At 33.6% G+C, this 25,963-nt stretch overlaps 1 protein-coding gene across 1 annotated transcript; it reads right to left on the bottom strand.

Annotated features, from left to right (window-relative positions):
- Positions 1 to 2,463: 2,463 nt before the first annotated feature.
- On the bottom strand, positions 2,464 to 3,704 carry LOC141693466 (uncharacterized protein At4g22758-like). Its single transcript, XM_074498570.1, has 2 exons — positions 3,117 to 3,704; positions 2,464 to 2,855 (listed from the first exon to the last, which is right to left on the bottom strand). The coding sequence occupies exons 1-2, from the start codon at positions 3,493 to 3,495 to the stop codon at positions 2,671 to 2,673; spliced, it is 564 nt and encodes a 187-aa protein (XP_074354671.1). The 5' UTR covers positions 3,496 to 3,704; the 3' UTR covers positions 2,464 to 2,670.
- Positions 3,705 to 25,963: the final 22,259 nt, after the last annotated feature.

Below are 25,963 nucleotides of genomic sequence, written 5' to 3'. Positions count from 1 at the left end.
TTAGTTGGAGTTTCTGTGTCAGACATGATTGTGTTTGGATCTTAAACTATATGTGCGTTAACAGATAAGCTCTGATACCACTTGTTAGGTCACACACACTGTAGAGGGGGTGAATACAGTGTAAAGTACAATCAAATCGAACTTTAATATCTCAAGTAACAGAAAACAAACTTTATTGAAACAATAAACTCTGTTACAGTATAGAACTGTTACCTCTCAGTGATGAACAAATATCACGAGAGCTGCTAGAGTTACAATGAATAATCTTCTCGAATATGATAACACTTATAGTGTAAACCCTATGTCTGTGTTTATATACTACACAGTTACAAGATAATCGCTAATTGATATGGAATATAATTCTGCTTCCTAAAATATATCAATCAGATATCTTTTCTTCCAAGTATTCTATTCTTCATAGAATTCCTTCTTCATGCATCTCTTCTTATGTTTATCTCGATCTTCTTTCCTTTAATCAGCTACTGTTCTTATCTGAATGTACTTCGGCACTTAAGTTCTGATATCCATCTTCTGATGATTATATCCTGATAATATAAGTACTGATATCCTTAAGTCCTGACTTCCAGTAAGTACTGATTTATCCTGTTTAAGTAAGATCTGAAAACTAAACATAAATCATATTAGTCATGACATTATCAAATATATCTAACAAATGTACAACATAATATGCTTCCAGCACAGATTTGGATCCTCAGAGATAATAAACTAAATTGATCTGAAAAGCCCCATGCAAGAAACCTGTGTTGAGTTATTAAAAGAAAATTAAAGCACAATATACTGAGCTACAACTACTAAATAACATAGTTTGATTTATTTTTGGTGGTGGAGAATGGGTACAATATACCCTGATCTTTGTTGTTTCTCCCCCCTAAAAAATATAATGGCTAAGCCATGGTAGGTTTTTGTTAGCTTAGATTTTTTCAATCAAACTTTCAGCCTCTGAGTGACAGTTATGACTATCTATGTTGTTTTGTTCTAAATCAGTTATCCAAAATCATAACATGATGGCTCCAATCCAAAAAATTTATAGCTTGTCATCATATATCAATAATTGTATTTCTTTTCTTCTTTCACATATGTATTATATGTATACTTGAAGGGTGACGATGATAGGGCTGAATCACTTCATTTATTATCTGTAGCAATTTTTAAATTTATTAAAACATTAAACCGGAGTGTTGGACAATTCATATATGAAACATAATATTATGTTAGTGATCATTTATTATCTGTAGCAATTTTTAAATTTATTAAAACATTAAAGCGGAGTGTTGGACAATTCATATATGAAACATAATATTATGTTGCTGAATATAAATTTAATATTAACCTTTTAAGGTGAACTTTTAGGTTGCTAATTTGGGTGTCTTTATAGTGAAACTTAGGTGTGTTCATATGTATTCAGGTAATAAGGTAACAGAGTAATGGTTGAAATTTTACCCATCTGATCAAGAAATTTAGGACATCTGCCTGTCATAGCTGTTTGTGAGAATTTGAAACCTCATTCTTTTATAAAAACTGTTAAGATGAAGATGTGAATGAATTTATTTAATTATTTTGATCACTATTTTTTAGACCATGCAATTTTTTAATGGCTATTATGTTCATCATACAAGTAATTACCTCAATAAAGTGAACATGAAAATAGATATTATCGGAAGTACAGGTTCAGGAATTTAATTCAATTTAACTGAAAGTGAATTAGTGGAGCGAGAGTAAGAATAACAAACTTGTACAAAGGGACCAATTTAAATTAGAAGGAAAAGAATAACAAACTTGTACGAAGGGACCAATTTAAATTAGAGGGAAGCTATTTAAGACACAAGAGAAACACGAATAAAGAAGACGTTGATATTTAAAAAATATAAAGATTTTAACCCACTTGAGATAAATAATATTCTAAAATGTCTGATAAAAATTGTTTTCTCATTTATTAACCTACTTAAGATAGAGAATATTTTAAAATATGTTATAATTTAATTTTAAAAATGGTCAAGTTGGTCCTTTTTTTGTTAAATTTTAAACTTTCATATATCGATTGCAGCGAATGTAACTTTGTCCTTGACTTTTCACTATCAAATATTTTAGTTTTTCTGGTAATTAAAAGGCTTGATGTAATATAATTATTTATTTAAAATAACATGATAATATTTTGTAAATCAAGTCTATCAACACGTAAATTAGCAATAAATCTGAAATAGTTTTATTTGACTATTATAAAGCTTGCCGCGGAAGAAAAAAGTTGCTACAATACAAATATATTGATGTAATACAAATTTGTATTCAGTATGACATGTGTCATCATTTTACTAAGTAGCAAATTACTTAAAAATGAAATAAAAAAATATATTTTTTAAATTTCATAAAATATATTTTTATTAATAATTTTCGCAAACCGCGCTTCGCGCGGTATTTTGACGTTGTAATATAATCTGAAATATGTTAGGTTCACGGTATTCACTATCTAAACTCAAATTACATTACAATTTTATCAAGGTGCAAGTAACTTATGTACATTAATTCCCTGATTTTACACTTGGGACATACAAGTATATAGGTAATTGAACTTGAGATTAACACTAGACTATGTTACCTATAGTTTATGTACATTTTCATATAATCCTACCACAGGGGCCGGCCTTTATTGGTTCATAACAAGATCTCCATTAATTTAAGCCACGCAAGCTTCGTCATCCATTCTTCCTCGGCTTCCTCTGAGCACTGCGTCGGCCTTTTTCCGCCCCCACTCTCCGTCGCAGTCTCCACCAGTTTTCTAGGGCACAGAAAGAAGTTTCTTGATCCTAAATTTATCAGCTCCTCCTCCCTATCCAAACCTGCATATATTTTGGATGTTCAAATATCGTACTTAGCAACAAATTTTATAAAATTTTGCCATAAATATCGTGGTGAATATTTAGATTTCCGCTTAAACCATTAAATTATTGTAACACACAATTACGTAAATTGAAATTTTGCTTTTCAAAAAATTAAAATATCTATCAAAAACAAAAAATCCCTAAAATATATATATATATTTTTACTAAATATTTTAGCTCCGGTATTAAGAAAATTTCTTTTTGCATGAGAAAACTTACTTTCCAAGCTAAACTGCGAGTAATGAAGATCAAAGTCACCAAAATCCGTCGACCCTAAAATCGGCCGCCTTCCTTCCTTTACATACTGCCGTATCACCGCCGCAATCAAGTCACCGACCGTTGACTCCGGCGACATGATCACCATCAACGCACCTAAGCTCCGTTGAACAGTCACGTTCAATAACAGCTTCGTTAACTTCGCCGGTTTCGCCTCCGGCAACGAAACTCCGGGGACTCTTTTTCCGGCAAAAAGTTCCGGTACCGTTCTCGGCCTGTTAAGCTTCGCCACTGCCATCGTCTCCGATGTTCTTCCGTGGAACGATGACGCTTTTCGGCTTTTTTCTTCGTATTTTCTCCGATGACTCTTCGGTGATGACATAATTATTTCACTAGTACTATATTCTCACTTTATCGGATTATATATTTCCCGGCCAGCTAGCTCAATCGGCGGCGAGCTTTAGTGGTGTTAATGGGTCAGCAAATTTGAAGAATGGCAGAATTGTAAATAAGAGGTGTTTGAAGGGCAAATGTAATAATAAATGAAGTGAATATTCTTAAGGAACTCGTTATGAACACTAGATGGAGTACACATGTTTGTATATATATACATGTAAGAGGGAGTTGGAGATAAGGGAAGCATGTTCTAGACTTTTTAGACGGCGGGTAACTTGCTATTGGCGGTACCGTTATCCGAGGAGATAACGGTTTAAACGGAATTGACCGGGTGTTACCGGTGACATCAGTGTTGTCCGAAAATTTTCAGATGAGAATAGGTATGTATAATGTAATGGGTACTATTATTTTTTTCATTTGAAATTTCATATAATAAATTATCAGAGGTTTTTCACTAATAAACATCTTTTATCATTTGCTCAGATACATATTTTGAGGGTGATGGGAATATAGCGATGTTACGTATAAAAAAAATTCATTTTTTTTTTCAAAATGATACTTGTTATTTTTTTATTTATAAAATTTATATTAATATATGAGAAGTTTATCTCACTTATGAGTAATTATTTAATATCACGATAATAATTCATAATTTAAGAATCATTTTGAGGACGGGTTTTAGAAACTTGGCAGTTCTCTTGCAATAATTACATAATATGTACAAGAGTGTTTGACAAAGAATACTGATTAATTATTAACCAAAACAAAATAATTTAGTTATTTTAATTAATCGATTAATTATACTTGATTTGTACCAAAGTGTTTAATAAAGAATTGTTTCAATTATTTTTTTTTTGTATACATTAGTTTAAAGAGTTTTTCCAAATTTTTTTTATAAAATTGAAATTTTGAAATGATTTCGCAATTTTAAAAAGGTAATTAATAAACACTAAATTTCTTTTATTTACTCAATTCTCTAGTTTTTAGTTGGAAAACCCAGTAACTTTTTGTCATAAAAATTAACTTTTAAACAGGATCTATGTTCAGTTAAATTTTTATTTAGATTATTAAAATTAATCTTCCATGCATAATTTTGTGCGAGAAACATAATAAAACTAAGCGAAAAATTGTATATGTAATTTTTCTTTCCCATAATATATGAATTATTAGATACTTTGGTGAAGCAATACTGTTAGTAGTAGTGGATTGGACGCAAAATAAACGAAAGACACGTTGAACGTTTCTGCAATGACAATTGTTCTCTCTGTATCATATATTACTACCATCTTGCTGACATTATTTGATGCCTGAAATTTTTTTATATTCACCAATTATATGAACTTGTATGTCTCACGTACTTATCCTATCCTATCTCACAGTTTCGGATAAACAACTATAAATTTCATATGAGACTTGCCGACTCTTCTGCCTGCACGTCTACATAATATATATTTTTTTTCAAACATACATTTTAAGTAAATTATAAAATATAGTTGCAGAAATTATTTTAATTTTTTTATAAAAATTTAAATATTATATTTTATTTAAAAGAAAAAAATTTAAATTTTTTTATAACTATTTTTTAATAAGAATATTAAAGTCGAGTTCCCATCCCCTAATAGGAAGAATTGAGGGATTACGTTTCTCATAACTCATGAAACTTCAATTAAGTCTAAAAGCCATCTACAGATGATATTTACAACAACATAATAAAGTAAGGGTTAGGCATCAAATTATAGTGGTAATAAATAAATATTAAGTCTTTCTATTCCTACAAAGGGGTACTCGTGTGTATATAAAATAAAATAATATCAACCAATCAATTCCCAGCTAAAAAACCTGATAAAAAAAGATTCCCAGCTAAAAAAGCATACTCAGTATTTTTCATTTAAAAAAGGATATTGGAAAATTAGGGGGCGTTTGGTTCATCTCGGGGAAACGGAATGTAATCGAAAAAGGGAAAGGAGGAGAAAGAAAAGGAAAGACCCAGAATTATTTTAAGTGTTTGGTTCAGATCCGGAAACGGAATGAAAAATTTACATGATTACATTTATTTTTGATTTTTTAATATTAAGCAATCTCAATATAGTCAAATATATTTATATTATAATAGTATAATATATTAACATTATAATAAATAAACAAATATAATTATTTAATAGCACCATTAACTTTTTTAATAAATTAATATATAAATTTATATCAAAATTATTTTTAATTTATAAAAACTAAATTATAAATCATTATTAATTTTTAAAATTAATTTTGCATACTGATGCATTTTTTTGGTCCAAGATTTAAATTACAATTGAAATAAGAAAATAAAAATGAAAAAAGGTGTTCAAATACCTAGTGGGAGGTGGGGAATTGAGTTTGAGGAATAATGGGTAAACCAACAACTAAAATAGAATAATTGTTTTTACTAAACAAACATCAACAAAGGGAATTACCCCAATTTTTTCCTTTTTCCTTTGTTGAATATCTTATACGAAACGCCCCCTTATATTAATATTATTATTAGTAATTTTTTGTAACATGATACATTATTGATAACGACAACAAACACCATGCATCATTGACATTCCTGTTACGATTTGTACATAATATGATCTGCCTAGGTTTAGTAAAATTTTAAAAGATTGGTAAATAATATCTTGATTGGTCATGCTTTCTTAATAACTATCACTGTATCAAATATGGATGTTTTTAAGGGTTATTGGTCACATTACTAGCAATCAAACTTATACATGCACATTATTATATGTCACTGGTTCCCGGTACTTTTTTGACACGTTTGAACAGAAAATTCGTTTTTTTGGCACAATCATTCAAAAATTTTCTGAAATTTGGAATAGAACGCCACTTCCCGGGGTTCAACCCCAGATGCCTAAAAGAAGTGGCGTTCTGGGGTGTAATATTATTATTTTTTATTTTTTTTCCTTTTGCTCCCTGATTTACTTGCACTTGTGTGTAATCTTTTTCAAGTGTAAAATATTCGATGGAGACCTATTTTTGAACTCTAATATTAAATTGTTAAAAAATTATTTTGGTGTAATTTTTTTTTGTTGGGTAGTAATGCAAACCTATTTTTAGTACGTATTTTTTTGTAATAAAAATATAGTATATATATAACTTTCTTGGTTTTGAAAAGCGTGTCACGCTAGTCGAGTGTGCAATTGTTACGTGAGGGTATGTTTAGCAAATCTCATAATTAATTCCTAGAAAGTTATTTTGGTTTTTTTTTTCTGTTGACTAGTTATGTAAACCTATTTGTAGTATGTAAATTTTACTTTAATTTTAAAATTTTTTTGTATGGTTTTAGTTACATGGAATAGTGTATCATGGGGGAAAATATTTTTGTTAACGAGACCCTATATTTGATATGAACTAATTTGCTCAAAATGAATACCTGACTTGAAACACAAATTCCATGACATAACACCAGTTACATAATAAAACACAGTTGAAAAACTGTGTGTAGTTTGATACACAATAATAGCACGATACATGAATAGAAATGAGTACGATGCAACAATAAAAATATTAAGAGCCAACAATATATGAACCGGATCATTCATATGTATCATTGGAGTCATCATCATCTTCATTGATGTTCCAGGTATGAGACTCGATGAACGCCGTCATTCTCTGCAATTTCCTCGTTGACTCCTCATGTTCACGCTGCAACTCACGAATTTCTGCACAGTGGGCTACATTCTTTGTGATAATTTCTTCCCTCGGAATTTCAATGAGAACTGTTGCACGGGGTTCAAGAGGCTCTTCGATCCAACGTTCGTAAATGCAAACACCGTCGGGATATTTGATAAACCTCCTTCCCGCGTCAATACCCTTCCAGTAATGCGCTACAACAACTATTTTTTCACAAAAATAATAATCCAAATTTGTAAGTGAAGACATAATTACTTTTGACGAATGTGACCTCTTAAGGTTGTAACTCTCTATTTATAAGTGATTTGGTAAAGAAGACATAAGCTACTTTGAATGACAGTTCACGTGCTAAACATACTATACAATTACAGTTCATATATTAAAACTTAATTGTGACTTGTCGTTGTTGCTCAGACCTGCATTATTTTCAAAATTATGGATTCATTATCTGCTGTAAAGTGGAATCGATACTTTGCATGCAATGACTTTACATGCAAAGACTTATCTTTTCCTCTGTATTTCATTTATATGATTTGACTTGTCACTACTATTTTTCATGCGTCCTTCCACTTGAACTTTTGCAGTGTTTATCTCAAATTATTGAAAATGATTGCATGTGGTTTCAACTGTTAACTAATACAGAACAGTAATTCGAATCAAAACTGAAATGAGCACCCAACTATTAATGATAATGACATTACAATATAGAAAGATACAACTAATATAGAGTTAGAATGCATAAATTCAAAAAGGAAAAAAATGGCACTCAAATTAGAACACAATAATTCTTGTCAATATGCTGCGATCGAGGTTCAACATCACCATGATCATGGGTCACCAATACTTCGTGTCCATACAATAGGTGTATTGTTAACCCTAAATCTACAGCGTAACTCACTGTCTTCCGCACTCTGACGATTAACGTAAAATCTGGTTGAAGGTGCATCGGTAAGTCATGTCTCTCATGTATCAGTGTCAAGGTTCATTTTGTAACCAGAAATGGTGATGGTATATGGATGTAGACGTTGCAGAGCAGCGAAGTTCAACTCCCTATTAACTGGTACAACATTTACTTCCAAAAAGACAACTTTAATTTTGTTATTGCAATAAATCAGGAATTTTGAGGAAACAGAATACATATTTTGAAAAAACTTTGCACCAGGATGGATTTAACCTGTTTTTCTTATATTTCATCACCAATAACCATTTCCAAAGACCTTTGTTGTACATTTCTTGCATTTATAACTTGTTGTACATTGTCTCGGTCAACAATTAATCCAACCACATCTACAACGCAAAAAAGAAGAAAATGTTAATACGCAACTAAACGTAATACCAAAAGGTTCAATGAAAATGGAGTACAACAATTACGAACGCATTGATCATTTTGGAAGTGGACCTCATCAATTGTTGAAAGATCAACAAAGTCAAATACATCTTCATAAGTGTGGGGAACTTCAGTAATTTGAGTTAAATAACAAATGAGAATGTGCATGTCCCCTTCAACACATTTATAATTTCCCTCGTAGAGTGTCACAAGAAAATTTGAAATATCATATGTTTGACCTTCGACAATTCGACCATGAAAACGACCTACCTCCCCAAACGGTATCCATGCATGCATACAGTTGCGCTGTACGGACCCATGAATAGATTTATGAGAACCATATAAATGAATTTGGTGATTGACAAGATTAAGTTTTTAAAGCATCTTATATATTCATCAACAAGTATCATCTGCAAACTTCGATACACTACGTTGTTATTGCTATAGTCATCCCATTGTCGTGATACTTGAATTTTGATTCTCCACTGAATTTGACTTACAGACTGAAGGTTTTTTAGTGATGTGTACTGTACTGAATCCATTGAAATGTAGTATAAATGGTTCGTAAATTTTTGAATTGCAAAAGAAATGCAATATGAGCTATGGCCGTGTGGGTTTTAATTTATAGACCCTTATCAGTAAATGAGTTAGGTACCCTGCGAACACACAGTATAAGGCACATGCAAACATTTTAAATAATTTTGTAAAATGATAATGATAAGTGAAACACTGAAAAGGTTCAAGTGGAAGAAAACACGAAAAACAAAGTAAAGGAGTAGTCTTGTAAAATGCAGCAAAATTTGGAAGGGCATGCCATTTCCAGGTAGCCACATGTAGTATGCAACAAAGTGAATGAGTAGCCACATGCAGTATGCAACAAAGTGAATGAGTAATATGTAATTTTTATTTTAGAATTAAATATTTTTTTGTATGGTTTTAGTTGATTGGAAAAGTGTTTAAACTGTGTTTTTTACGAGGCCTCATAATCAAGAATGGTAGAAGTGCAGTGGTACATAATTTAAAAAAGGAACTATGAAATGGGAAGGACATTCACGAAACTGTTGAAAGTAGTAATACAACATTAAAAAGAAGGAAAACATTGAAGTCAAATTTGTTCATCAGACATGTAATCATCGGAAATGTAATCCTCATTTTGTAGTAGTCTGTGTTATTCTACTTCCGCAAGCTCTCTACCAGAAGTACGAACTGAATCTTGTGCTAGTTCAAACATATAATAGCGACTCCTACGCAACAACATTCGGTTATTTTCCCGCCAAATACGGGTCACGGATTTGACCACTTTTCGCCTAAATTCAGACCAAGGAAAAGTTTCCTCAGGGCGAGGATATATGGATAGGGAACGAAGAAGCGGAACCCTTGCACTTATCGCAATCAGATCATGTGTAAGAGTTTCAGATTCCTCACGTCGAAATGCCCATTCTCGACGTACACCAACAAAGTACTCCACTGGATCGCTTACCCTAAGACTACGGTAATCGTCATCTCTTTCTCGTAGCAACCACTTGTTATTTATGAACGATGACATCGTAGTACCGTTTGGATGAAATATGTGTGTGGGTGTAAAATGTATGTAGTGTTAGTAATTAGGTGATAATGAAAAGTTAATAAGGATAACAGTTGTGTAAGAAAAAAGTAATAAAGATGTAAAGGCTGCTAATTTTGTTGATGTACGTGTCATTACTACCAACCATGTGAAGTATGACAATAATTCATAGACCCTTATCCCGTGAGTACTCAGTAGAAACCACATGCAAGCAATTTCAATATTTTTGCAGGAGGAATACTGAAAAGGTCCATGTGGAAGTCAAATCATATTAATGAAATACAAGATGAAATGAATTAAAGTCACTGCATTTAGTTGTATCAGTGTCAAGTCATTTCGTGTTTTTCTGATATACAGATGAAAGCCTGAAATTCATTACTGCCAACCATGTGAAATATGACAATAATTCATAGGCCCTTATCCCGTGAGGACTCAGTAGAAACCACATGCAAGCAATTTCAATAATTTTGCAGGAGGAATACTGAAAAGGTCCATGCGGAAGTTAAATCATATTAATGAAATACAGAGAAAAGTATAACTATTTATAAAAGTTATCACTTTTTGCAGATGAAATGAATTAAAGTCATTGCATGTAATTGTATCAGTGTCAAGTCATTTCGTGTTTTTATGATATATAGATGAAAGCCTGAAATTAGGCCATAAATCACATGTAAACTTATCCCATTAATATCTTGAATCTCCTATTACAGCCACATGTTTGACTTATAAATATAGCCTTCTATGTAAACCAAAACCACAATATTCTCTCATACTTAAGTAAAATCTTAGAAATGGATAAAGGAAAAACAATTGCAACCTCTACAACATTGTTCTCAGGTACTCATCCCAAAAAGTAAAATGGAGTTTCTAAGAAGAAATTGATTGAAGAAGAGAAGGCTAAGAAGTGAGTCGCGTATGAACAAGAGGATTTCATGAGAAGGATGCGAAGGATGAAGGCTAGAGAAGAGAGAAAGGGTAAAGTCCGGGTCCCATATTGTGAGGAGTTCTATGGATTTGGACTGGTGAACTTTCAATTGATAGAAGCCTTCACAGAAGAATGGGATGCACTTGAGAAGTCTTATAAAGACTGTTTCATTACAAAGGAAGAATTTGTTCGTGGAAAGGAAGGAATCCATGATAAGTACCATCGAATGCAGGAGGAGATGATTGAAAGAGAAGATGCTGAAATAGCACAGTATGTTGCAGATGCGGAAGAGGCTGAAGAATTAAGGGAAATCGAGGATGCCAGGAAACGCGAGGAAGAGGAGCTTACGGATGAGTACGATGAGTATTTTTATTAACCCTGCGGACCCATGAAAAACTGTAGTGTTGTTGGTGGTCATGTTGTCATTGTGTTTCCATTTCATTTCATCCCTTTTCATTGATGTATGCTTTTAGTTTTATGTTATCTCCGTGTAACGTTATTTGAGGAATGTGAAAGTTTTAATTTCTTTAAGTATGTACTTCTTGAATATTAATTACGAAAAACTTTGAAAAGTAATACCGTGAACGGAAGTGACTAGATTATAGCATAAGAAAAATAATAAGTCTGAAAGTGACCAGAACTAATAATTGAAAGATGACAATAATTACTGCCAGCCATGTGAAATATGAAAATAATTGAAAGACCCTCATCCCGTGAGTACTCAGTAGAAAACACATGCAAGCAAAGGTAATTATTTTACAGGAAGAATACTGAAAAAGATCCATGTGAAAGTAAAATCATATTAATTATATTTGTGTGAAGTCATTTCGTGTTTTTATGATATACAGATGAAAGCCTGATAATCATTACTGCCAACTATGTGAAATATGACAATAATTCATATAGAGGAAAGTATAACTATTGGTTTCCTTTTAATTTTGTCTATTTTCATTGATGTATGCTTTTAGTTTTCTGTTATCTCCGTGTAACATTATTTGTGGATGGTTAAAGTTTCAAGTACTTTAAGTATGTACTTTTTGAATATTAATTATAAAACACTTTGAAAAGTAATGCTGTGAACGGAAGTGACTACATTATGGCATAAAAAAAACATTAAGTCTGAAAGTGACCAGAACTAATAAAAATAAGTCTGAACTGAATATGTAATGAAAACATGGCAAACTGAAATTAACAAATTTGCAAATATGGGAAAAAGTACTGATCAGCCACATAACCTCCCGCCGGTGTGATATAGCCTCCCCTTACCTTTCACTACTCTACGGGGCTGCTGTCTGAGCTGTATAGGAGGATCAGCTTCCTCATCATCGTCATCCTGTTCATCACTGTCATCCTCCATATCTGCCTCTTGCATGATAGGGGGTGTATGTATCTGACGCCCCTGCTCATTCCTTTGTGCGGATGAATCATGTACTATTCAGGGGTCGAACCCCCTAAGCGGGGTTTGGAAAGAGAAGCTCGAACCACATGTCTCTGGTGGGAAACTGAAAGTAGGCTATGAAAAAGCCTGAACCACATGACCGTAATCGGTCTGAGTAGAATGGCCCCAACTGGATCCAGCAACCCAAGCACTAGGAACATCATAAGAGGCCTGAATACTGTGGCCCATACTAGATATACCAGCATAAGGGCTCTGGGCCTGAGTCGGGTGGACAAAAGTAGATGTACCAGCATCATGGCTCTGAGTGCTCTGCCCCCAGGAAGACCCACCAGCATCATGGACCTATGAACTCTGACCCCAAGCAGACGTATGAGGAGCTCCCTCTCCCTGAATGAAGTGGTCCCAGGTACGGTCAGTATGTACATGCCTCTGAGAACTATGATCCCAACCGAGCCAGAGGAGGTGTATAACGAAGAATCCTCTCCACCTGATGGATGAAGCCAAGGCTCCCAACCATCCCGAGGAGCTGGTACAACATGAAGAAATGCAGTACCTGGCCTACGGGCATGAGCACCGCCAGTACGTGGGGTAGCAGGAGGTGGATGAGGGGGCCTCTGTATAAGATATGGAAAACCTATGGCATCTAATGTGCCATGTAAACCCTGAAGCGCCACATCCATATTATCATCATCTTCAGCCCGGCCGGACCCCTGAATCTGGTGGTAGGCAGCGGACAACCCCTCAACCTGTATTCATAACATGTAAATATGTTTACGTAAATGAAAACTATTACAAATGAAGAGGTAGTAATCTAAGAAGAAAAATCATACAGCCACAGGTAGGTGTCCCTGCGACCCCTGGAATCCTTGATGGTCCCTCCAAATCCTGGGGTTGATCATGAAATGCCTAGTGACTCTATCGTACCACTCAGGATAGTCAACAACGCACATAGGTCTGCGAGTAGGTTTGTAAGATGGTGGCCCAAGCACGACAGTGTGACGTAACTCCCACAGCTCACACACCATAGTGAACTGAAAAGGCCATCCTCTCTGACCCCTATGGAAAAAATCATGGTCAGTAAGTGGAGAGTCAGTAGGGACCTGCTGCAAGTATCTGAACTGTCGTGTGACCCTATTAGTGTAGTACCACTCCACCCATGTCAAGTAAATGAGGGGACAAGGTGCACTCATAAGTGATAGCTCAAGCTCAGGTATGTCTCATGCGTCATCCGCGGAATCACCGTAGGGCCTCCACCTAAAGAAATCCTCAGACATGGTATCTAGGTCATAACGAATGCCGCGTAACGAATGTGTCTGCACAGTCGTACCATCCAATAGGACCATCCACTTGAAGCGAAATGTATTATATTAGCGACTTTGTATCAATATTTCGAAACATGAAAAAAGAGTCATAGTTAATTTCGCATACCGGAGAGCACGGGGATGTTGCATTAAGTAAGGGTCTCGCTGTCTGGGAGCTAAGGCAGTACAATACTCATATATCCAAACCTGTATCACATATGCATTTGAAAAATAAATATTTGTTGCACGCATAGATAATGCACCCTACAATATACATCGATAAGGCACCTAAAAGTATGCATGAAGTATGCAGTGTGTTTAAAGTATAAAGTGTGTCTAATGTCTCTTAAAGTACGCATGGATAATGCAACTTATAATGTGAAGTATGTTGGGTGGATATGTACCTGTAATAATGTCATGGACCCACATAGTTCCGTCTTATAGCCAATGCTGGCTGAGCACAAGCGAGCAGTAAAGATAAGCAATATATGCACTGCCCCAGCTATAAGTACTGATCTGACCCACGTGCCGCACAAATGGGAGGAGGTTCAGAGGCATGCGGTAACCACTATAATTTGGCGCAGTAGAACCAATAAGCAGAAGCATGTGTGCACGTGTGTGGTATAGTAGCTCACACTCATGATCATGACCAGTAGCTGAGTGTAGACGTGAAAAATCACGGAACTGACGAACCAACCAACTAATCTTAATTTCACCCTTCTTGATGATATCCGTATCTTGCGGTGGATCGGGGAAAACACCAAGAAGCTCTTGTACTAACAATGCACCTGCATCCCCTGGAATAGATAACATGGGACGTCCGACGCTGCGTAGCCCTAATATGTAGTACACATCCTCAAGTGTAACAGTGGCCTCGCCGAAACGGAGATGGAAAGTATGCGTCTCTGGGCGCCATCGATAAAAAAAAACCGATATGAGGCCAGCATCATGTCTCATACTCCCGGCCATAAAACTAGCTTCTCTAATGGCATCTTGGATAGGTTGTGGGAGTGGATTAGCCTCAATACAGTCTCAGTATGTCTTAAAGTTTGAGCGAAGCCGTAAATGATCATCATTACCCTGCAAGTAAATGTGAATTTATGCATTTAGGAACCGCATAAAGAACTTTGATAAGTAAATCGGAAACTGGGAGAAAGATGTGTACCGTTCCACCCCAGACAAGCTGTGAACGATGCCTATTTTGTTGAGTAAGTAATCCCCCATAAATTGGACTCGGGTTGATCAATTTCCGTCCAGCCATGTAATCCTACAGAAGAAGGAAATTTGTTGTACGCAATTGTAACATGAAATAAAAAACTGGCAACATTTCCCCTGTTCTAGCACATTACTATGCAGAAAACACAACTAACAACATTTATTCAAAATCTGTAAAATCTAAAATAAAATGGGCAACATTTCCGCTATATTATCACATTTCCAATCTTAAAACACAACCAACAAACTCAACAAAACAAGTCTGTTATGCAACAAAATTACGCAACAAATATAATAATGTTGCACGTAAAAGTATTATCCCCCGTTATTCAAACTTTAAACAACAACTTAGATATACCTATGCATTATTTAAATTTAACCTATCAAATAATTAACTATATTTAGGCAATTTAGTAATTAATAAATTTAAGCAACGAATTGAATAATTAAATGCAAGCAGTTAATTTAGGCACAAATATAAGCAACTAATTAAATATAAGCAACTAATAAGCAACTAATGAAATCAAAGCAATTAATTAAATCAACTAATTAAGCATAACTATAAGCAACTAATTAAATCAAACCTATTATTTTCATTAGGCATTTCGTATTTTTTAACAATTAGGCAAAAAAATTGTGTCTATTAACAGCAGTAACAAACCAGATAATTAATTTAGTTCTAAAAGTTTATAGTTAATATTTAGAATCCATTCTTATGCCTGTTTTGTTAAATTAAAACGTTAGTAATACTAGACACAATTTTTTTTATTCACTACGTCATAGATTGGATGCTGCAACTCTTCATCCTGGGGTTGCAAAGAAAAGTGTAATAGTAGCATTCTAAACAAATGTTTATCGCAACCCTTCTTTTTTTATGTTGCGATATAGTTACAATGTGTTACCAAAATGACATATATATATAAAGATGATTTTTTAATTTAACTAAATAATAATTAAATACATATAAATAAAATAATAATTGAAATATATATTTTATTTATTTTTAAAAGTTAATAATATTAGTGTAGTGATTTATTTTATTATATTGATAAATTGAACTCTTTATAAAACTTAACAAGTCATTAATTAGTTGATATATATTAATCATTTTACAATATTTATATATTATTTAGTTAAATTTAAACAAAAATTTTACCAATCAAATTTAAACTAAAAATAAATAATTTTAATGTCAAAAACTATAGATTCACAACAAGAAATAAAAAAACACAACAAAACTTTTTTTAGAAGCGGAAAAATTGTCGCGTTGTTTTTGGAGAAAGACTTTAAACAAATTCAACCAAAAACACACACCTCTCTTTCAGTCCCAAAAACAAAACCTATCTTTCGGTCTAAAAAACAAACTGCTCTCTTTAGCGAAAACCTTTGACGTTCTTCCAGATTAAAGATTTTCTTTCAGATTTTTAAGTTCTTTATAGATGGAGCTTGAAGATTTGGTGTTTCAAGACTTGTTAGCTTCTTTAATTAAGGTTTCTATTAAGAGTATCAAATCAATTAGGTTTTACAATTGGATTAGGGGTTTTTAATTCTCATAAGGTATTATTCTCAATTTATGTATCTAGTTGCTTTTTAATCTTTTTTTTTAATTAAAAATATACTCTCTCCCTTGATATTATATTAATGTATGTATGTTTATGTATGGGTGTAATTGATTATGATGTTATTAAATTTTAAAGATTTTGCGAATTTGATGGCGATTAAGAAACAAATACAGAGGAAAATTGCTTCTGGATTTATTTTTAGTGTTGTGATTCTTATATCATTTTCGATATTAACCAGGGGTTAGAGTTCCATTGCCCTTCTATGTGCAATTATGTGTATGTTGAATGCACATGGTGTTTGTGTTGTTATAACTCGATGAAAGAAGAAGACACTTGAGAATTTTTTGTGATTGAGAGGATTTAGACTTTTTAAATTGAGGTTTATGTGAATGTCAAATTACTTATTTATATGACTTGTTAGTGTTACCTTCCAAGTGTAGGCCGTTTAAATGTTATATGTTCTTTTACAACATATGTAATTGATTTTGATGGAATATAATGTAATATATATATAAATAAATATATATATATATATCGAGGTGGAATAGAAATTGGTTATGAGGTTTCTGAATGATATGTAACATATTGCAGGCGTGGCAGCTCAAAGAAGAAGAAAGACTTATGGATTTAGTAGACCCTGAACATACAGAATATCCGGAAGCTGAGATGTTGCGTTTCATCAAGGTAGCTCTCTTTTATACTCAAGCAGCTTCAAACCAAAGCCCTTTCATGAAGCAAATTTTCTTGCAAAATTAAACTATTACTTGTTACGCCTAGTTGAATTTATCTTGTTCAATATAATTAACATATTACTTAAGGTGCACGTGGGCAGTAGAAAAAATTTTCCTCTTTGGATGTTGGGCAGGAAACATATAACTTGTGATTATCCTAAATTACTTGATCTACTTATAACTACATATACTTAGAAAGTGAGGATGCTTAAAATAAGGTTAATGTAACCTCACCCAAACTAGCCAAGTATAATGTACTTAACAACCCCCCCCCCCCAAATTGTCGAGTAAGTAGTTAATGCCATTTTTAGCCATCGTAGCATTGCAATGTTGATGAGACTATCTGTAGAGTCACCTCATTTGTGTTTGCTGCCTCTAATAATTTTACACATTTCATAACCTAGACTAATTTAAATTCTATTTCTGCACTTTATCGTTGGCTTGTCAATAAGCACCAATTTATTTATTTATTTTTCAAAAATTATGTTTAGACTAATAATGTGGTTGTTTTTAATGTAGACAGAATAGTCTGAAAAAATGTTTCGATTATATTCTATTTTTACCGTCTTTGCTCTTGTATCCGCAATGTACTTTCTTTCTTTTTTAGGATTTGGTAAGCAATCTGTTCTAGCAGTCATGTTGAGTTTTTATTCAAGTTGATAAGTGAACAGAATATAATATGTTGCCATATGGAATTTTATTCCTGACCCTCAAGCGTGATCAAATATTTTTATGCTTGTATAGAATATGGATGTTATAGGGCATGAATCTATACTTTGTACACGCTTGTTGGCTTAGTTTAACTTGTTAAAAATGCTTAATACTAGGTAGAGTCCTCATCATTAGCCCAGTTGGTTTAACAACTTCCCAACTACTTAACAATAATATCATTAATTAAAAGTCATCATCATACCACAATCTCACTTTAATCATATTATCGAATATAATTAACAATCTACATTACCCATTGACTTTTTTGTATTTGGATTCTAACATTAAAAGTCTCATTTGTTGATAGTAGACCTTCATGACCGCTACTTTCAGATGAGTCTTTGATATACTGAAGTGGAGGCACAGTGTGGGGAACTTTTAATGAAGCTTAAAGTACACAGTAATGGCAATAGGTTGAGCTGAGACCATGTCCTTTCTAAGTGAGCTTTTATCATTCAAGCTTGTACAATGTAAACGTCATATTAAACGACTATTGTGATACAAAATAGTCATATAATACAACCAAATAAACCTGCAATGACACAAAATAGATTTTTAAGATGAAAGTGCGAAAAGTGAACTCAACTTTCATTTCCAGTGATTGTTATAGCAATAATGCAGGTACAAGGATACGGTTGGGCAGGGCTTCTGAGGAAGTACGTGGTGGATCCAACGTACATGTGGTGGCCGAGTAGTCTGGTTCAAATATCTTTTATTAGGTATGATCATCGCGATTTTGTTTATTTTTCACATCGATAAACAGGCTATTTTTTGTTATGTGATTTACTGGTTGAATCCCGTTTATCGATTATGAGTCATGACTTGCACTTGATATTAAAAAGAAAAAAATTAAAGCATGATAGTGTAGTCAAGCTAGAAGCTGAAACATACTAAATTTGATTTACCTTGGATTTTTTCAGATTGTGGTTTTTAGCTCTATATATTGGATAAATTAGATAAATTATAATTTAGTTCTATATATTAGACAAATTAGTCAAGCTGCTGCTTACTATTCTCGAAAAGCTTCAAACTGGATCCTTGAAGATTCTCATCCTGATTATATGTTAAGGGTAACATTATTACCTATTTTCAAGTTACAGTTATTTCTCATATACTAGATGATGTAATCTTTTCTTCAATTTCAGGTAGAAGAATGTTTACGAAGAAATAAAGACAGGGGTTGTCACTACCTACATTTTACTAGCGATCCAAAGTTGTTTGAGGTATGTTTCCTGATACAGTCTTTATTTTTTATTCAGTCATGAGAATGGATGATTTTGTGATAGTGTAATGGTCAGAGATGATCCAACTATATCAACATAAGCTAATTAGCTTATGTTGTAATAGTATTGAGTAGAATGTGATGAATTTTGATTGCAGGTATGCGCTAGACGTGAATGTTGAGAGAGCAAAAGATGTTATTGTCCACAAGAAGCTATTGAATGTGGCGCATGACCCTACTACTAGAATTGATTGTTCAAGATTATTTATTTTTGTAAATTCAGTTTGTATTATATTGTTTGGAATTTAGAAGATGAACATGTAATGTGGGATGGTAGTATGGTGATGGTGAAGGTAGTTGTGTTTATTTGTGATAACTGATGTTATGGTTGGTGGATTGGTTGATTGTGTTGGTCTTAAGACTATGGTCTTATTTATGGGCATGCCAATTTACAAACAGTTTCTTGCATTTTTTTTTGTAAAAGCGTTGCAATAGGTCTTTATAGTGTTGCTAATAATCAGTGTAAAATGTTGCAAAAAACACTAAAAAAGTTGCAAAAAACATTAAAAAAATATTGCAAAAGGGTAGCATCAATACCCCACATGTGGGCCCCATCAGTGGGCCAACTGGTGGGGGCCCTCACATGTGGGGCCCATAAATATGGTATTGATAGCCCAAACCCTGTTGTAACACTTTTCAAGTCCTATTGCAACCCCATTGGTGTTGCAATAGCATGTTTCTGTAATGGATAATCAAGGGTTGCAATAGGGTGTCCCCGAGGTTGCAAAAAACTCTATTGTAACACCTAAAATTGCAACCCCAAAAAAGAGTCGCAAAAGCCTATTTTTTTGCCTTTAGCAACGCTTTTTTGGCCTTTAGTAACGGTTTCTTGGGGTTGCAGAATCCAATTTATGGCGTAGTGATTTGTGCTATTATTCAGGAACTTCTCCTTCAATGTGAAAACCACGGGTTCTCTTCAATAACCGAACAAAAACCAGACACAATTAAGGATTTAAGGAAATTAATTAAGCATTAACAAAATAATTGTATTCGAAAATAATTTAAGGATTAACAGTTAATTGCATTCCAGAGAGAGAGAGAGGACCTAAGAACGCCGATTCTTCTGGGGTTTGTTCGGTGAACACCGGTTCTTCCGGGGTTCAGAGACAATAGCTTCTCCTTCTTGTCCCGAGAACGCCTGTTACTCCGGGTGTCTCCTGTTCCGACAAAAATCTCCTATTCCTTCCTCTCTTTTCTTCCGCCTGTTCTCTCCCATTCTTCCTTATCCGTTCTCTCACTTTCTTATCTTTTCTTTTTCTTTATTACTCTCCTTATTATTAATATTTTACTTTTATTATTATTACATAATATTACTTTATGCTGATATATTTATATTTCTATTATTAATGATTTTATTAAATTATATAATATTACTTTATTCATATATTTACATAATATTATTTTGTATTCATATTATTTTTATTTTCAAAAATTTATATAATATTACTTTATACAAATATAATATTATTTTTTATTCATATTATTACTATGTTCGAAAATTTATATAATATTACTTACTAAAATATTATACTTAGTAATAAATTTCATGTTATTTTTATTATTAATAAAATATTTAAACTATGTATTTTATTTAAATCTTTTTACAAAGTTCATAAATTTATTTCATAAGCTTGTGTTTATATCGTTTGATAAATTTCATAGATATTTTTTTTATAATAATATACTATATTAGCAAAATAATATGTTTTTATATATGTTTATTTTTTTTTCCGAGTTTCGTGTTCAAAATTTGGAGAACTTTATCTTCTGCTTCCTATCCTAAAAATCTAACAAAAGGTAGATATCCCTTACACAGTAATCTTATCTGAAATCTGAAACGGATGAGATCAGATATCTTTATGCAGAAATTATTGACAAAATCAATGAATCACAATAATACTCGTTCCACTATTTATACATGTCCCGAGGCACCAAATCTTATCAGCACATACTTCTGTTCAACCCATACGAAAAGGTATGTCATCCTTATAATTATGTGTATATATGTATATATATAATTCTGTTGCTTAATTGTTAATATTTTCTGTAAATCTGGGAAATGGAAGGGCATGTGAATGTCAAATTTTTTTGGGGTGGAGTGGTAATTCGAGAAGGTACTAATATCAACTACTCTATCGATCCCAAGAAGATGATGTTTATTAGGTTTGGTACCTCTTTTGATGAGCTTAAACATCTTGTATGCAATTTGATGAATATTAGTTCTTATCAATGGAATTTGAAATTGAGTTTGAAGTATCCTTACCTTGGTCAATACAACTTAGTTGAAGGTTTTTATCAAATGAATATATTATGTGATGATGATGTTACACGTATGTTAAATGTCCCTGCCATATTGCTGAACATCCAAAGATGTTTCTTTGTTCATCGAAATTGAGGAAGTTGCTATTGATGACCCGTACTCTTTCCAACTGAATTTAGGGTCACAACCGACACAATTAACATACGGGAGTAATGTCAACCCAGGGTGGTCAGATCTACATTTTCAAGGTGGAGAGTACAGAGGCGAAACAACTGAAAAAGGTGGAAGGTATGTAGGAGGCAATAGTCAACATGATGGAGTGTATTGTGGGGGGGGGGGCTAGTCAATATGGTGGAGGGTATTGAAGGGAAAGTAGTCAATATGGTGAAGGATATGGAGGGGAGAGTAGTCAATATGGTGGAGGGTATGGAGGGGGGAGTAGTCAATATGATGGAGGGTATGGAGGGGGAGTAGTCAATTTGGTGGAGGGTATTGAGGGTGGAGTAGTCAATATGGTGGAGGATATGTAGGGGGACTAGTCAACATGGTGGAGGCTTAGGAGGGGAGAGTACTCTATATGGTGGAGGGTATGAAGGGGGAGTAGTTATGAAAATAAGGAAGGTGGTGGAGGTAATGTAGATATAGTGGGAAGAGGTTCGGGTAAGCGGTTAGCCCTTGTCGCAGATGAAGTTGTAGATAATTCATCCAGTGAGGAGAATTTTTACCTTCATGATGATGTTGAGGAAGAAGATTCGTCAAGCAGCGATGAAGGGGGGGCATCTAGAGAGGAATGCAGAAATTTCTAGCATGTTTCCAACAGCTGGGGAAGCGCATCATATTCCAAGGGCTCCATGGTTCCGCACAGAGAAATATATTCCCCCAATAATAGATAGCCCTAATGAAATGTATGTTGATGAAGACCTCGATCAGGGGGAACTGAGTGAAGGAAAGTGTTACCGTGACAAAGCAACCATGTTGTTGGCAGTGAAGCGCGCTCATATTTCCGCTGATGGTACATATAAAACGACAAAGAGTAACAAAGAACAACTCATTGTACAGTGTCGGGATAAGGGCTGTAACTGGAGGATGCGAGCTGCTTTCATGCATAATTCTGGCTACTGGAGGATAAATGTAAATAGAGAGGAACACATACGCATGGTTGATCAGCCGTTGCAAGATCACAAAAAGTTATCTGCAAGGATGATTTTGCAGATTGTGAAACCACTTGTAAGCAATTTAACATAAATAACTATTTAACTTCCCTACATATTTGGATGAAAATCTTTTGACAGAATCAGTGACATGTGAAATAGGTGATAGATACACCAGAAATCCCCATTAAAACTATTATCCCACTTATCAACAACGAGCACAACCATATAGTGGGGTACAAGAAAGCATGGCGAGACAAATAAATAGCCATTGAGGAAGTCTATGGAAGTTGGGCTACAACATACCAAGCTCTTCCCATGTTTCTTGCAGCCATCAAGAAGACAAATAATTTTGCCATGCAAATAAAAAATTTATTGTACTTTTTGTTGGGGCACATCCATATGCAAGCGAATCTTTTGATGTTTGAAGGCAATGATACTAAGCTGACGCCAAATGGACTTAGATGTGCATGCGGATGCTCTTTTTTTTACCATTATCTATTTTATGCTTTTCAATTGAAATAGCGAAGACATTTATAGGGCATGCTAACAATTACGTCACATTAGATTTGTAAAGTAGTTCATACTAAATTTATCATCCACACTCACACACTATCTGAGTAGTGAAATCATTCTGTAATTTATCATAATAATTTCAAAAGTTCAAAATAATAAAGTACACTATCAAAATACAATATTTCTGAATATTGTATGAAAAAAGATATAACACATTGCATTATCTATCATATTCTGAACCTCACTTCATATGTTTATTACTCATCATCGGACAAGTAGCAATTAAAAAATATAGTCGGGACTCGTAGCCAAATGATGATACATTCTTGTGCTGTGATGGTCGCCATCTTCAGCAAACTCCCTACATTTTGTTTGTAGATCCATCTGGTTCAAACGCATTCTCATTCGATTCTCTTCCTCTCTTGCACGGAATAAAGCTAGTTCCAATTGTTGAGGGGTGTCTCGCTGCATGTGTATGGCGCGTTGTTTAGTTACTCGCACTCCATGTTCTTAACATTGGGCTACACATATTTGCAAACACCCTGCACGCCATTGACACTCCCTATGCATCGTAATTACTGAACCTCTTGAGTAACGTAAATTTGGATCCATTGAATACCTAAAATCGTCATCACAAAACCATTTCCGACCAGTAGCTCGAATAATATCACCAGGAGTGTAACTCATTTCTCTTCAATTAGTATACAACATTCACTTTCGAACAACGTCATATTTAGATAATAAACAAGGACGAAAGGCCACACAAATTAAGTAGACATGCCTGTAACATTCACGTGCTACTTACTTCTCATACTTCTTCGAAACATTTAACATTGATTTGTGCCCTTATACAGCTTTTACAACTTATACTGCATTTGACAAGATTACTCAATTACTTTGTTGCAGTCTGTATGTGGATACCTAGCTGTGGAGGACCCTTCTAACTTTGGATTTGCAGACTGACATTCGTACAAGTAACTTCATTTAATTTCATCTCCAAAAAGTGAAAACTTTTGTCAAACTGTTGCATGTGCCTTCTACTGTGTATTCACGAGATACCTAACTCATTTCCTTGTTATTTTCCTTATCATCATTTTATACTGCCATTTCTGAGTAGTCAAGACTCATAAATTTACCAAAAAGTACTACTGCATGCCTGTAACATTCACGTGCTACTTACTTTTCCAGCAGTACTAATACATGGAAGAAACTTTTTCCAAAAATAAATTTACAACTTCTTCTTAAAATGTCATCAACTTTGGGAATATTATCACAATTAGTGCAATTGTCATCAACTTTGGGAATATTATCACAATTAGTAAACAAAAAAAATTCAATAACAAGTGCATTTTTCATTTAAATGGGGAACAAATTACATTGCAAGGGAACATTGATTACATAAACATATAATAAGAGAAATACATTACAGCTGGAAATTGGAAAATGAATGAAGCTCTCAAACTTTTTAGTCATCTGCAAGATTAACTACGTTGTTAGGTCACACACACACTGTAGAGGGGGGTGAATACAGTGAATAGTACACTCAAATCGAACTTTAAGAACTTAAGTAACAGAAAACAAACTTTATTGAAACAATAAACTCTGTTACAGTATGGAACTGTTACCTCTCAGTGATGAACAAATATCACGAGAGCTGCTAGGGTTACAATGAATAATCTTTTCTAATAATGATAACACTTATAGTGTAAACCCTATGTCTGTGTTTATATACTACACAGTTATAAGATAATCGCTAATTGATATGGAATATAATTCTGCTTCCTAAAATATATCAATCAGATATCTTTTCTTCCAAGTATTCCATTCTTCACGGAATTCCTTCTTCATGCATATCTCTTCTTATGTTTATCTCAATCTTCTTTCCTTTAATCAGCTACTGTCCTTATCTGATTGTCCTTCAGCACTTAAGTTCTGATATCTATCTTCTGATGATTATCTCCTGATAATATAAGTACTGATATCCTTAAGTCCTGACTTCCAGTATAAGTACTGATCAACAGTTAAGTACTGATTTATCCTGTTCACGTAAGATCTGAAAACTAAACATAAAACATATTAGCCATGACATTATCAAATATATCTAACAATCTCCCCCAACTTGTAAATTAACAAAATATACAAGTTTAACAGATATTTGATGATGTCAAAAATATTAAGTACAAATGCATGAGAAATAGACTAGATAACTACAACTTACAGTCCTTAAAGTTTTTACCAATTTCAACTTCTGATAACAACTTCAATCTGTATAAATATCAGAATTTAAGCAGTTGTAGATCTTCAACTTGGCTTCTTCATTTTCTGATCTCTCTGATGTCAAGAGTAGTTCTGAGATAGTTCTTCAACAAACATTTCTCAGCATATCTTAGTTCATCAATGATTCTCCTTTTAACACCTTTAAGCTCTGCAGTATCTTCACCAGTTTGAAAGATTGCAGCTCTGAGATCATTAATCTTTGCTTTTCTTAACTCCTGATCTAGTCTTATGACATAAGCTTTGTCTGACTCAAGATTGAATTCAAGTCCCTTAATACCAAGATACGTTCTGATCTGTGCAGTATTAGGCTTCATATCAACAATATCACCATTGTGATCTCTGTACTTTGGAACATATCTGCTGCCAGACTTAACAGAATAAAGCCTTTTCTGTCTCTGAATCTGTTCTTTTAAGTAGTTTGCAGCAGTCTCTGTTATTCTGTCATCCACTTGAAGTAAGAAAAGTACATGCTCCAATTCTTCAAAATACTTCAAATGAATGGCATTTTGTCTTATATGATAAACCCTACCATCTGTCATGAAATACAACATGATGTACTCTTTC

Source organism: Apium graveolens, chromosome 10 (genome assembly GCF_009905375.1).
Source record: "Apium graveolens cultivar Ventura chromosome 10, ASM990537v1, whole genome shotgun sequence".
In the NCBI taxonomy this organism is placed as follows: domain Eukaryota; kingdom Viridiplantae; phylum Streptophyta; class Magnoliopsida; order Apiales; family Apiaceae; genus Apium; species Apium graveolens.
The sequence above is the reverse complement of the archived record's forward strand: the minus strand, read 5'-3'. Positions and strand labels throughout refer to the sequence as shown.